The sequence below is a fragment of the Mesoplodon densirostris genome, chromosome 18 (assembly GCF_025265405.1).
Source record: "Mesoplodon densirostris isolate mMesDen1 chromosome 18, mMesDen1 primary haplotype, whole genome shotgun sequence".
Lineage (NCBI taxonomy): Eukaryota > Metazoa > Chordata > Mammalia > Artiodactyla > Ziphiidae > Mesoplodon > Mesoplodon densirostris.
In genome coordinates, this window is record NC_082678.1 from 62,019,946 (window position 1) to 62,035,366 (window position 15,421).

The window sequence follows — 15,421 nt, forward strand, 5'->3', positions numbered from 1 at the left end:
GCCGCTAGCAGGTTCTGGTTTAATTCTGCCTTGTATTACCTTGATTTGTGTACAAGTCTGTCTCCCTCCCTTGACTAAACTTGAAAGAAAGGACCTTGAGTTATTCATTTGTTTTTCCTATAGCACCTAGAAGAGTTCCTGGCACCTAGCTGGTGCTGAAAAAATGTTTATTAACTATGAAGTGAGAGGCCCAGAGGTAGTGGGGGTCTGGGGCTGAACCTTTGGGAGAGAATATGTTGTGTTGGTGCAGTGACCAGGAAGGGTATACCCTTCTTCTCTTCATTGATCAGATACCCTAAGAGCTTGTTAGAGGAACAATATGTAGTTGCTTTTCCAGTAACTACAGGGCTTTTGTTTTGTTGGATAGGGTATGGAAGCTGAATTGTCCAGGGTTAGCAGAGGTCATAAAATGGTGGCCTGTGGCCCAAGATTATATAGGCTGCCAAGAATGTAAATTTTCTGAATCATTTTCTAACTTCTAAAAATAAAGAGATTTTATCCAAAACTCTGGACTTTCAACTTCTCTTTAAAAATCGAAAAGTATTTCAACATTGGGACCACTTTCTTCCACTGCAATTAGCTGAGGCTGAATAGGGCTGTTCTTTAGATGAGACAAGGGCTCTTCAGATTACTATAGTCTTTGTTACTTCCACTTTTTTTTATATTGACATATAACTCACATGCCATAACATTCACTCTTTTAAGGTGTGAAATTCAGTGGTTTTTACTATAGTCACAAGGCTGTGCAACTATCACCGCTATCTAATTTCAGATTATTTTCAACATTCCAAAAAGAAAGCTCCCATTCGTTAGCTGTCATTCCCCAGTCCCTCCTCTTCCTGCCCCTGGAACCACTCATCTACTTTCTGTCTCTATGGCTTTGCCTGTACTGGATATTTAATTGTGTAGCATTTTGTGTCTGGCTTTTTTTCACTTAGCATAATGTTTTCATCCATATTAGCATGGATCAGTACTTCATTTATGGCTGAATAATATTCCATTATATGAATACATCACTTTTGTTTATCCATTCATCAGTTATTGGACATGTAGGTTGTTTCTACTCTTTGGCTACTGTAAATACTTCTGCCATGAACATTGGTGAACAAGTTTTTGTGTGACCCCAATTGCTTCTTATATCCAGCCCAGTTGACTCATTTCCATTAATCTTCCTGATTCCAGTAGTTTTTGATCCCCACGTTAGGGGTTCCTTGGAGGTAGAGAGAGCAGGCATGTGCAGGAAAAAAGCAGAAAAGGGCAGAAGAGATAGTAGGTCCTGGGCACCTCAGGTGTGAGAAGATGCTGGGTCCTTGTAGGTAACAAGAAATGCCTAAGGAGATCAAGGGAAGGAAAGCAGGGATGGGAGGGAGATGGAGAGCAAGCTTCACCACAACTTCTCTAGGATCACACTTTTTTTTTTTTTTTTTTTTGCGGTACGCGGGCCTCTCACTGTTGCGGCCTCTCCCATTGCAGAGCACAGGCTCCGGACACGCAGGCTCAGCGGCCATGGCTCATGGGCCCAGCCGCTCCGCGGCATGTGGGATCCTCCCGGACTGGGGCACGAACCCGCGTCCCCTGCATCGGCAGGCAGACTCTCAACCACTGCGCCACCAGGGAAGCCCTAGGATCACACTTTTAAAAAGGATCTAGAGAAAAGGACAGGGAAGGTGTGTAAAGCAGCATGGCAGAATGGGAAGGGCATCAGGCTGGGAGTCCGAAGACTTGTGTCTTAGTCCCACAGGCTGCTTTTTCGGCTGATAGGACCTTGGTGGGTTACTTCCCTGAAATCCATAGCTTCATTTATGAATTGGACAGAAATTTCCCACTCAACCTCACTGGGTTTTCATGAGGGTCAAATGATATAGGTGTGACAAAGTGTTATAAACTCGAAAGTGTAGTACAAATGTGAGAGATTAATCTTCAGAGAAAACTTTACCTGGAGGTTTCCAGTTATTGAAGTGACCCCTGAAGATTATGGTCAGAGAAACTCAGCACCTGAGAAGGGCCTTTCTGTTGGAAACATAGTTGACCTTTGAACAACATGGGTTTGTACTGTGTGAGTCCACTTATACCTGGATTTCAATAAATATACAAAAATATATGTGTGGAACATTGTGCACACTTGTATTGTGCTAGACTTGTATTGAAGTGGATAACCTATCCTTACATAGGCAAAAGGTGAGTAATATTTAATGTAAAATTAATAATGTTTTAGTTTTCTTACTGTTTTATACCTTTTCTTTCAAAGAATTACATTACCATACAGTATGCCTGTCTCTTGTAATTGGAGAAACTGCCTATCAGCCTATCATCACAGGTAAGTGGTTTTTTAAAAAAAGTAACAATGTTTCCAATACTGTATTATGAATGTGACTATAATACTGTATGCCATAAAAATTTTATGACCATTCATAAGCGTATATAGGCTAGGCTACCGTGAAGCAGTTGTATCAGTTACACTAGGCAGTCATACTGCTAAAATGCACTATGCAGTCATACTGCATAAAGCAGTCATAGTGCTGCTTCTTTATTATCAATGCATGAATTGTTATACCTCTAAATAAATATGAATTTCTTTTTCACATTATAATTTTGGGGGGATCAAAAGTTATATGTGGATTTACTACTGGGGGGGTGGTGTCAGCACCCCTAACCCCCATGTTGTTTGTTCAAGGGTCAGCTGTACTCTGATTGCCAGTTAGTTTGCTCAGGGGGATTCTAACTTGTCTGTAATAACTCTCTTTTCCTTTCCAGGCAAGTGTGGGAAGGATTTCTCTTTCCCTTCCAGATATATGAGAGAGGCCTGTTATGAAGGTCTGGGACTTGAGAGGGTCAGGAATTTGAGCGGGTTAGACCCTGGAGGTTCCCTGGGGCCCTAAAGGATTAGTACATTAGTTATGGGCCCAGATTTTGTTAAAGCCCTTATCTGTTTTGAAAACTGCATTGTGGATCATTTAGTCTTTATACAATTTTTCCTTAGTCCTTACGAAAAGGTAGAAGTAGTGGAATGACTGAGCCAGTACCTAGGGTCTCCTGGGAGAGTACAGATGAGGAGGAGATGGACTGGGTGTGCCCTGAGGGAGAGCCTAGCATTGGTTGGATTTTTCTGAGTAGAGAAATAATAAAAATAACTAACATTTATTGAGCACTCACTTTGTGCTACTCTTCTAATGCTTTATGTACTTAACTCATTTACTCTTCATTAGAACCCAGTGAAGTAGGTTGTTTTGCAGAGAAAGAAATACAGGAGGTAAGAAATTAAGTAACTTGTTCTAGTCACATAACCAGAAAAGGTGGAGTCAGGAATCATACCCAGTCAGCCTGAGTCCTAAGTGGTGCCTCAGAATGTGGTGTGATGTAGCAGAAAGAAGCTCAGGCTTCCAGTCAGAAGGCCTGGTGGTCATCACTCTTATGACCCTGAGAAAAAAGAGTGGTTTGTGGCCTGGAATTGTGGGAATTACCCAGCCTGCTTTGGTCAACCACCAAGACCTATCTCTATGTTGAATTGGTGGGGCTACCTCCTGGCATAATTAAATGTTAAGTCTAGTAGTAACTGAATACCGCCCTAATAGTTTTATTCCCCCATTTCCTCTCCAGTGTAAGACCTGTATGGGAAGGAGGGGAGAGAGAAAAAGTAGAAGGAGAAACAAGGAGAGTCGGGGGTGGGTGGGAATGACATCAGGCAGGAATGTGCCAGTCAGTGGGGGTACATTTTCCACTGGGATCCGGGTGGAAACCTGATCTTGCCTCTATTTTTGGTCTCCCTTCTCTAACAACTTTTTGCCAGATTGGAATTTTTCTGCACCTGTAACACATTTTTAATGTAATAAGTCTAGGAGAAACCAGGTATTATATCATGCTGGGGCCTGTGCTGTGTTTCTAGGAGCAAAGGTAGCCCAGACTCCAATTTATCCCTATAGGGGATTAGTGTATTAGTCACCCTGTAAAAGCTCAATTTATTATGATTTTTAAAAATGTTTCTTTTAGCACTTACTTATAAAAGGTGAAGAGGAGAACCACAAATGTGTCTGTGTTCCCTGCTCCCACCTACACACACGCACACACACACACACACACACACCCTCACCCTCTATAAATTTCCTATGAACCCAAATTCCATGAAATCAAATCCAGAGGTATTGGCTTTGACCAATTAGCTTGCCTTTGCTACACTGGACTTTATCCTGGTCTGGGCCAGAGCAAGTAATAGAAAGGTGAGATTACTGTACTAGCCACCGCTCAGTGGAGAACGAAAGTAAGTCAGCAGGCTGGTTACTTAGCTGTTTAGGGTGATCTGAGGGGTTACCGGGCCAAGACTTGAGTTTGGCTTCTTTGTCTGAGATTGAGCCCTTTCTTCCCCATTACTCCAGATTGGCTGTCTTGTCGATATATGCCATTGGTTGTGTAGGCCTCAAGGTAGTTGTTTCTCCTAGCTTTGCCACCTAACTGGAGAGCTCTATAGAACTCATCCCCATCACTGGGTTTAAAAGAAGGAAAAAGAAACAGCTTGAAGCCCATGTTTTTTTTTTTTTTTTTTTTTTTTTTTGCGGTACATGGGCCTCTCACTGTTGTGGCCTCTCCCATGGCGGAGCACAGGCTCCGGACGCGCAGGCTCAGCGGCCATGGCTCACGGGCCCAGCTGCTCCGCGGCATGTGGGATCTTCCCGGACCGGGGCACGAACCTGTGTCCCCTGCATCTGCAGGCGGACTCTCAACCACTGCGCCACCAGAGAAGCCCCTGAAGCCCATGTTTACATAAGAACATGTGAGGCAGTGTGGTGGCGTGGAGAGAGTGCTGGACTTAGGAGCACAAGATACAGGTTTGTATCCTAGCTCCGCCATCCAGGTTAAGAGACTGGACCTCAGCTGCCTTATTTTTGAATTTTGGTGGCTATTTAGTTCTCAGGTGACTCATCTTTTATTTCATCTCCCATCCCTCACTCATTAAAATCCTAACTCCTGCTTCCAAATGTGATATAATATAGAAGAAAGAAGCCTGCTTCCAATCAGAAGATGTGAGTTCAATTTTCAGCTCTGCCATTTTCTAGCTGTGTGTCTAGGGGCAAATCCAAGTTTGGTCGGGCCTTAAGCTGATACAATTTTCTGCGCTTTTCTTAAGGAAAAGAATACAAAATTATGAGTGTGAAGTTTTTAGGGCCTTGGAAGGGGCTTGTAGAAGTGACGAGCTGATTGATGCTTTTGAATCTTTCCTATGGGTGGAATACAAACAATGACATGTCTCTGGACCTCTTCATTCCATTACTGCATATGCAAATGGCTCTTGATACATTTCACTAGAGCCTCAATAAGTGTGTTTGGAACTTTTATTAGGAAAATTGAAAAGACTGCATACCTGGATGGTTATCAGTAAAATGTCTAAGGCTGTTGGCTCCTCAGGTGTTGAGAGAGACTTCCTCTGGCTTTGCAGCTTTGAGATCTGCATCCATTTGCCATTAAAAAATGAATAGAGCATCTCCACCTCTCTGATGGTGACTATGAGGATGTTTCCATGCCGGTCTTTAATGGGTTCATAGTAAACTCTTCCCAAATTGTGTGTCCCAAGTAAACTCTAGAAACAAACAGATTTCTGGTAGCTTAGATGATGTGCAAACAAAGCAACATAACTGCAACAAAAGACACTGAATAATTATCTGATATTTCTGAGAAGCTGTTTTTTGGTGGTTGTTGTTGTGCAGACTTAAACCTATAATAGAATATGTAGTACCATACAAGTGTACTTAACAGAAGCTCAAAGAAAATGTCTTCACCATAAGCCTGCAAAGATTATAGCAAGAGGCACAAAAATTATGTTTTTTTAAAGCAAATTTAATATCTGTAAATATCTCTTACCCACATAGACACACCAGCACATAAACCTCAGTTACCAGCACTTGAAGAGAATCCCAGATGTTTTAAAGAAAAATGCCTGATATTTCAGGTATGCTACTTGTGGAGTTTTCAAGAGATCTACAGTAAGCTGGTATGAAGTGGGGTTGTTTAAAAGGAAGAAGTGAATTGACAATGTAGCACATTGTACAGGTCCCCAAATAACTGCACATTCCCTTCAAGATACTTTAATTGGGAGATTGGCCTGGTTTGACTTATCTGCATTTCAGAGAGTTCTGTTTATTTAAAATTTTGTTAAAATTGTTTGTGAGCTAGGTCAACAAGGTAGACAATACTTTTAGAAAGGTGAGAAGAGAAGGATGCCACGTTAAGTGTGAAGGGGCCCAGGTAGATGTTATTAAAATAAGCAGTTTTACAAATAGGCAAGGTTTGAAGATTTCTAACTTAGAGCACTGGATGAATAGGATAAAAATACCCTTTTACTTTGAATATCTATAGCTTTTTGAAATAATTAATCATCTCAGAGCTCCTGGCTGTTATTTTTGTGAGCTCACATAAATGCTGACAAGATAACCTGTTAGCAGGAGTGCAAAAATAGAACTGGAATTTGTGAAAGTGATAAGGATGACCTAAAAATGAATGAGCCAGCTGATCAGTATTCACATTTACAAAAACAGTGGAATGTTCCTCATAGGTAGGGACTATGTCTTTTTTTTTCTTAATTTTCAAGGACAGAACACATAAATAAGAAATTTCATAAATAATTTTTGACATATTGTAAAAATTCATTTGGCAGGATTACTGTTTTTAAAAATGGCCTAACTACTCAGTCAGATTATCCCTTTCCAACAATTAACTTCTAAATCATAGAGAAGTAATTGGGTAAGGCTTTTAATCCAGCCCTGTGTAGTACTACAGTCTTATATAAAGCAGTTTGCTGCAAAGTAGTACTGGCCAATCAGCAATGGCATGCTGGTAAACTGGCCATCAAAAAAAAAAAAAAAAAAAAAAGCCTTGATATATAATATGCCAATTTCTGTGGTGTAAATACTCCCACAGTACCCTATTTTAAGCTACCAAAGGTTGTGACAACAGGCTTTGAAAATCTCTGAATACTTAACTGTTGGCTCTCCTAAGTGAGTACAAGTTGGCTCCAGCACATTACTGCTGTTAAGCCTTTAGTTATTCTGGTGTTGAGTTTCAGGGCTGGCTGCTGTTCATTAACACTTAGACTTCTGAAAAATGACTTACTCTTTCTGGCCCTGAGTTTCATCATCTAAAATTAAGAGTCCTTACAGCTCAGACATCCCTTATGCTAATCCTTACCTTATAGAATGATTGGTGGATTAAGTCAAGCAGTGTATGAGAAAGTGTTTTGTAAACTTTCAAGCTTGATACAAGTAGGCAGGGTATGGGCTTTCTTTAGTGCTCCAACTGGAATTCCACCCTGGTTTATTCTTACTCATTTTCAACACTCAGCCCAGGTTTCACCTTCTCTGGGAGGACTTGCTCAACTCTCATAGGTAGAAGTTATCATCTCCTTTTTTGTCCCCTACTGCTTCGTGTACCAACTTATATCTTAGCATGACTCTGACTTTCCTGTGTATTGATGTACTTGTCATGAAATCATGGTTTTTTTAAATCTCTCTTTCTCTGGGTTCCTTGCACAGTGCCTGGTACATAGTAATAGCTCAAGAAATTTTTGTTGACTGAAGTAACATCATTAGGACACTGGAAAATTTGATTTGCTTTGGATCAAAGTGGGTGAGTGGACATTGAATGAGATGGTCATTTCATTTAGGCAGAGTTTATTATCAGTGATTTACTGTTAGTTTTGGATATGTTGACTAATGCTCTAAACAAGAAGCACTAAAAGTCTTCCTGAAATTCTTTATTGATAGCAAATTGGGTTGGATAGCTAGCTCTGGGAAGAGCCCAATTTAAAAGAGGAATATCTTTGTGAAAATAAGTTGCAACCACGTTCTAAGGGGGAAAATTTGGGGTTCTTTAGTGCCTAAAGGAAAATCACACCATGTTAATACCTGTCATGCTATGCAATCAAGATTAGGAGATCTGGGAACCCTGAGGATTCTACAAGGTAAAAAGAAATAAAAGCCATCTGATGGCTCACAGGAATGCCTCTAGGTTATAACCACAACAAATCACAGGGCTGTCAATAAGCGCCCTAGACAGATGCACAATACTTAGAGACTTTTATTCAGTTTGGGGTGACATGGGAAGTCGAAGGAGGTCTGGTGTAGAGATATGAAGGCCTGGAAAAGAAGAGTAAAATTTTGGGGAAACCTTTCCCCCTGCCTTGAAAAATGAAAGAAACATAGTATTCATGAATTGTTACCTGGCTTTAGCTCACTAACACTCATTTCTAAAAGCAGTAGAGGAGGAATCTAAAAAAATGGTACAAATGAACTTGTTTACAAAACAGAAATAGAGTCACAGATGTAGAAAACAAACTTATGGTTACCAGGGGGGAAAGGGGAGGAGAGATGAATTGGGAGATTGGGATTGACATAGACACACTACTATCTATAAAACAGATAACTAATAAGGACCTACTGTATAGCACAGGGAACTCTACTCAGTACTATCTAATGACCTATATGGGAGAAGAATCTAAAAAAGAAGGGATATATCTCTATGTATAACTGATTCACTTTGCTGTACATCTGAAACTAACACAACATTGTAAATCAACTATATTCCAATAAAAATAAAATAAGAGTTTGCAGAAAAAAAATAAAGTCTGTGGAGGAGGAAAGTTGAATAGAACCGAATCTAGTTTCAGGTTCTTCCTGTATTTTGAGGATAAGTAGTTGGGGCATCTCTCAGTGTAAGAGGAATATACCCTTCTGCCTCTTGGGGCCTCTGCCATTTTCCTAAAAGTTGGAAAAACAATGTGGGGTCTTGGCCACTTATAGGCTTTCTAATATTATTATTATTATTATTTTTTAATCCTAATGCTGGCAGATACTTATCTCTCCTGCCTGGGTAATAGTAATTCATACTTTACCTTCTTCCAAATAAAATTTAAGACCACTTCTCCTAGATAGGCTCCAAATGATACAGAACAGACTTTTACCTTTTCTTTTTTAACTATAATGTATGTAATTTGTTCTATTTAAAATTTTTGTCTGCTTTTTGTAAAATGAATGCACACTAAGATGATGAAATATTGGAAAGTATACAGGCTTTGGAGTTATATAGATCAGGGTTTGTATCCAGACTCTGCTACTTCCTATTTGTGCAACCTTGGGCAAGTTATTTTCCCTTTCTAGGCCTCAGTTTTATCCTGTGTTAAATGAATATCAATAATAGTACTTTCTCATTATGGTGTGGTGAAGATAAAATGAGATATAGTTTGGAAAGTACTTAGCAAAGTGCCTGGCACTTACTCTGTTAGATAAATGAAAGTTGTTTCACGATTATTATTTATTATCATGTATTAAAGAACCTTCGTATGTATAAAAGAGATAACTAATCAGAACCTACTGTATAGCTCAGGGAACTCTACTCAGTGCTCTGTGGTGACCTAAATGGGAAGGAAATCCAAATAAGAGGGTGTATATGTATACATATAGCTGGTTCACTTTGCTGTACAGTAGAAACTAACACAGCATGGTAAAGCAGCTATACTCTAATAAAAATTAATTAAAAAAAACCTCCCTATAGAGCAGAAACTGGAAAATAAGGCGCAGGATGCACAGTGGTTTGTATGCACTTGATGAAGGTAAGTCAGGGTGCCATGGAAACAGAGGAGAGGGAGAAAGATGGCAAGGAAGGCCTTTGTGTGCCATGATAAAATGTCTGCGCCACTCTTGAAAGAGTATGAGTCAGGGAATGACATGGTCAGCATCTTTTATTGGCTACTCTAGCAGGAGTGTGGAGAATAGGTTGGAGGGTGTTAAGACTGGAAGCAGGAGGATGACTTTGGAGGCTTTTGACATAACTGGAGTAATGAAGCAGTGGTAGTGATGCTGGAAAGGGGGGGAGAGTAAAATGAGATATACCATAGGTAAAGCAATAGGACTTATGTATGGCTGATGCCAATCAAGCTATTTAAGAATGCCTTTTAACTTTTCTCAGGACATTGTAAGACATGTTAGATTAGTAAAGAGACCTAAAATATTAAGTATAAATCTCCCCAAATTTATGTTTCTTCCTCTTCTGAAAATTTTTTTCTGTGCCTTGTCACCCCCCACCCTTCCCCCCAACCCCCCAAGAAAAGAGTGGCTTCAGTATTTCTAGACATTTTCATTTTAAAGGTCAGCAAGGAGTTTGGGCGATAGGTATTACAAAAAAAGATGAAAGTGACTCCTATTGTTTAGGCAGGTGGTGCTCTGACCTCTGATGGGCACTGAAAGGGGTAACTGTTAAGTACTACAAGGCACTGGTCACTGTGCAGGGCTGGAGAGCTCTCCAGGTGGTAACTGTGGCATGAGGTACGTTGCTGTGATCCCTTTTCCCTTTGGTTAGATAAAGTACCCTCAAGTGTGATCTTAGGGGTACAGGGGTTGGACTGATAAATACATTTATTTATCCAGCCAGTACTTATGGATGATCTGCCACATGCCACACATGGGGGATATAGTGGTAACCAAGGCAGATACATTCCCTGAGCTCAGGGACTCACAGTCCAAGTTGGTCAGTGACCAGATAATGATACAAATAATTAACTAATGGTATTATGATCACCATTCTGAATGAAGAATGCAAGGTGCTATGTGAGTGATTCACTTAATTGGGAGATCAGAGAAAGGCTCCCTGAGGAAGTATAAAAATGAAGCTGAGATCTGAAGGATCTGTAGGAATTAGTGAGACAAAGAAGTAGAAGAGGATTCTAAGCAGAGGAAACAGCATTTAAGCTAGCAGAGGAGACTGAGAAAGACAGGCCAGGAAGTTGGAAAACTCTGGAAAGTGTGGAGTCATGGAAGCCAAGGGATGTGGCAGTTTAGAAAAGGAGAGCAGGACCAAGTGTATCAAATGCTGCTGAGATGTCAGTTGCAAAGAGGATTTTAAAGTGTCAGTTGGATATAGTGAAACTGAAGTCATTGGCAGGGATGGATCCAGGTTTTGTAGGGGCCTGTACCACACAATTTTGGGGTCCTCTTTAAGACAAAGAATACAAAATTACAAATATGAAAGTTAGGTGTAAAAGTGAATTTTTTAAAAAATAAAAGTGAATATTTAGACTGAGAAAGAAAATCTCCCCAAATACTGGAGCATTTGGAATTTCTGATCCCCTTTCCCTCCTGGGTTCCTTTAGGCAGTTTATCACAAAGATTGTAACCCAACTTCCCCTCCCTAAGCACTCCACGACTCCCACACTCACAGGGGATCATGCAGGTGAGGGGCCCCGAAGCTCAAGCTTTATGAGCATCATCTGCCACTGATTATTGGTGGCCTGAGAGCATTCTGGTAGGCATGGTGGTAGCAAAAGTCAGGGAAAGAGCTTAGAACTAAATGGGAAGTGAGGAAGTAAATGGAAAAGGAGAATGTTGGCCACTCTTTCAAGAAGTTTGGTTCTAGGGCCTCCCTGGTGGCGCAAGTGGTTGAGAGTCCGCCTGCCGATGCAGGGGATACGGGTTCGTGCCCCGGTCTGGGAGGATCCCATATGCCGCGGAGCGGCTGGGCCCGTGAGCCATGGCCGCTGAGCCTGCGCGTCCGGAGCCTGTGCTCCGCAACGGGGGAGGCCACAACAGTGAGAGGCCCGCATACCGCAAAAAAAAAAAAAAAAAAAAAAAAAGAAAAGAAGTTTGGTTCTAAAGAAGAGAAGAGAGATTGGTAGTTGAAGGAGGGAGTGAAGAACTGAGATCCAGAGCACATGTGAGGGATGAGCCTTTGGTAGGAGGAGTGGGGCTTTATCTGTTGGAATGGGGTGGGGGGAGGAAGAGAAAGTAGCATCGGTGCAAGGAGGCTTTTCAGTTTGGCAGTGGAAAGAGAATTATTTCCCATTTACTTTCTTAATGAGTTATATAGTAAAGTGTCACCTGATGTGGGGAAGGGGAAGAGACATGGTAGAATGGAGAAGGTTTTAAATAGTTGCCTCGTACTTTGGGAAAGTGAATTTAGTAGAGAAATGGAATGTGATCACAAGGTAACCTTACATGTGAGAATTGTAGTCATGAATTTAACATAAAACCAGTCATACCTCACCCCCCCTTTTCAGTGATGCTTTTTCGGCAGCAGCGTGCAGCTACTCTAGTGTAGACATGTTGGATTCATCCAGGCTTGGATTTTTTTCCAAATAGATAATATGGAGGGAGACAGTGGCCAGAAATTTAGAGGATTTTCAAGGGAGTGATTATGATGGGCTAAGTAATCTAAGCTAGACAAGGAGGAAAATGACCTCAGAAGGGAGCTGATGCATTATGAAAAGTGATGGGTGTCAGTGCCTTGGGGGGCCAAATCCAAGAGCTGTTGCAATGGAAGTAATAGTTGAGTAGGGCACACTGACCATCATGGCTTCCCTCTAGGCCCTCAGTGTTTAACTGCAATGGCTTGTGACAGCCTAGCCCTTCTCATGTTACTGATATCAGATGAAGGTGTTCTAGGAAGCCTCTAATAAACGTAAAATAAAGAGCCCCGTTTGAAATTCTAAAGTTGTTCAGTCTGTGATCTAAGCACGTCTGGGCTGTATGGTGGGCTAATGGGAGGGTCCATTACGGACTCCTGGGAAAGAACTTTACTAAGGGACCAAGGAGCCTACTGGAAATGAAGTTTATCCTAAAGAAAGAGGTGTTTTTGAGGTATAGTGGCTTGATCCAGCTCAAGCTGGTCAGTGATGAAAGGAAGAGGCCCTTGGAGTTCAGCACAGTCATCATGGCCCAGCTCCAAGAACTTCTTGAGTTGAGGAGAAGATTCTGTAATCAAGAGTGGGTTGAAATGGAGAGCACGGTTTTTTAAAATCTTACTGAGGACAAAAGACAATATACCGCCCATGCAGTGGAGTATAGAACAGGAGGTTTAAGGGTTACCTTTCAGAATTTATTATAATAGCAAGATAATTATTATTATTATTGCAAGGAGTCAAATTATTGCATGGGTCAAGAAATATGAAATTCTTGTAATTGCAGGTGGGGATGGAACTGTAGAAAATCTTTTTTGCTATTATGACTCTATTTTTATGCTTCGGCTGGTATGGCCTGGCTGAACACAGCTTATGTAGATTCCTGTTATGTGTATTTCTGGGGTTGATGTAACTGACAGCTTTGTAGGTAGATACCCATCACTGATCAAGGCTCATCGATATCTTAAAGGCCCCAGTTCTATGTTGCAGATGTTCTTCTGTGCTAAGAAGCACAAATTCAGATAATATCAAAACAAAACAAAACAAAACAAAAAACAATGAAAGGGAAACCCAGAAGAGACTGATTAGAATTCAATATCATTTCTAAGAGGGGCTCTGTAACCTACAAAGATTCTTGCAGGGCTTGGGGACCTGATCTGATTGGGTTAATAGTACAGAAGGATTAAATTCAGAATTAAAGGTAAGCTTTTAAGAAGTTTTTTTTTTAATTATCAAAAATGCATGCAAATGCCTTTGCATCATTGATGCCATAAGCATCAAGCCAAGAAACTCCTTAAAATATCTGGGGGTCTCTTTCTCTATCTCCATATACTCATAGATGCGCAGGACGCCAGAGCATCAAGAGGTCTTCAAGAGAGCTAGTCAGACTCTTACTTTGCAAGTAATGAAACTCAGACCCAGAAAGGAGAAATGAGTTGACCTATTAACATCAAATCCAGAATTCAAGTCTCTTTACTCCTTGTTCACACTTAGACTCTTCAGGTTAGACCCCTGTTCCTCTTCCAGGAGACTGCCAAAAGCACAGGTTCCCTACAAAGGCAGGTGTGCAGCTCAAACTGTCCAAGAAGACTTCATATATCCTTTCCAGGTAGGATTGGTAACTGAACTGACATGTTTTTCTAAAATTTCCTTGGAGGTCTGGATTGAAACCTGGCCCCTCACCTGTAACTGGGCTGTTGCTGCAAGCATCTTCTGCCGAGTTTGTAGTACTGTGGATGAGGACATGGAGATAGGTGTGCTTTTCCTCAACCACCTTATATCTTCCCACATACAAGACAGCTGCAAAAGAAGTCACGAAGTCATATCATTGCCCAAGCCAGTACATGATTTAGGTTGTGGCATCAAAGCAATGTAGGGAGAAGGAAACCTGACCCTTCATGTTTGTTCTCCAGTCCATTTTCAGATGCATGCAAAACAACTTTTTGATCTCTGTCCAATTGGAAAAAGATCTGAATGTTAATGAAACAATCAGATTCACATTTTAGTCTTTGCCAAATGATCCCATAACTCAGAATAGTGGAGACACAGTCTGACAGGATGGAAGCTTCTTTGCTTTGAAAATGTAGCGTAGATACTATTTTGGCATTTTTAATGACATAGGGCAAATCAGGGCTGAAAGAGACCTTTGAGATAATTTACTCCCACCCCAATATTTTGATCACTGGAGACCCCTCAACCCCTCAACTAAAGTTTCAGAGATTTATGCACAGACTTGGTGCAAAGTGGGGAAGAATAAAATTAGAACTCAGGATACCTTTGTGAACCACAGAAAATCTTGTGTAATGGAACTGGTGTGAGAGTCATCTATTTCAGCAATCGGTATTTGATCTTCATTGGTGACTAACATATTGTCTTTGTAATAAAATATAACAGCTATGTAGAGTCCCCTAAAAAGAAAAAGCAAAATAAAAATTGTCCTCAATCATCTTCTCCTCCAAGCCTGGATCATGGAAAAAATATTTTTGGACATGATAAAAGATAATTTAAAATATACCTATGAGCATATTCTTAAATACCACAAATTTATTGGCTATCTTGTCCAAATTTTCAGAAGAAAAGTGAATTGTGTATTCTCTTAATAATAAAAAAAGGAAATTTCTACCAAGTTTCCTCTCAGAACCAAAAACAGCAGATTCCTGAGAAGCTCAGACTTCCTGGAAAAACTACATAGGACCCACCGTTTCAAGGTCTTCACAAACTTGTTTGAGGAATGGAATAGGTATTTCAGGCTCCTAGAGACTGACTGCTTGCGGCCCGTGGTTTGTAATTTTGAACTTTCTGGAACACAGGAAAAAAAAATACAGTGTAAATTCCACTGGAAGAACAACACTCTCAGTGCCTTCTTCCCACCTTTTTGCCTTTCTGTCTCCTGTCCCCTCAGTGTCACTTACACTCAGTTTCATGTAGGGATTCAGCTCATTCATTCCATCAAGATGCTTTTGTATCTTGAGATGCCAGTAGTTAATTAATGAACAGCTCCTCAAAAATGTTGGAAATGAGTAACACTTATAACTCCAGGTGAAGTCACTTAGGTGTTTTGTTTATACTCTCCTTATTTATTATGAGGTGGGATATGAAGAAACACGATCAACTTTTGTGTCCCCAGCTCCTATTGCCTTTTAATAGTCACATACTTCTCAATGTTGGCAAAGCTCTTCTTGTTAGTCTGCATATTCCATTAAAAATTTTTTTTCATTATAAAATTAATATAGGCACATTGCAGGAAGTCTGGAGCATAGAAAAAAAGAA

General features: G+C 40.6%; 1 protein-coding gene across 1 annotated transcript in view; it reads right to left on the reverse strand.

The window, feature by feature from the left end:
• The window catches only part of ANKFN1 (ankyrin repeat and fibronectin type III domain containing 1), a 157,202-nt gene that overhangs the window by 40,641 nt on the left and 101,140 nt on the right, over positions 1-15,421 (reverse strand). The window contains exons 9-12 of the mRNA XM_060082366.1: positions 14,851-14,950; positions 14,427-14,559; positions 13,835-13,951; positions 5,354-5,569 (exon numbers count right to left, since the gene is read on the reverse strand). Coding sequence (XP_059938349.1) covers positions 5,354-5,569; positions 13,835-13,951; positions 14,427-14,559; positions 14,851-14,950 — 566 coding nt within the window. The remainder of the gene's footprint in view (positions 1-5,353; positions 5,570-13,834; positions 13,952-14,426; positions 14,560-14,850; positions 14,951-15,421) is intronic.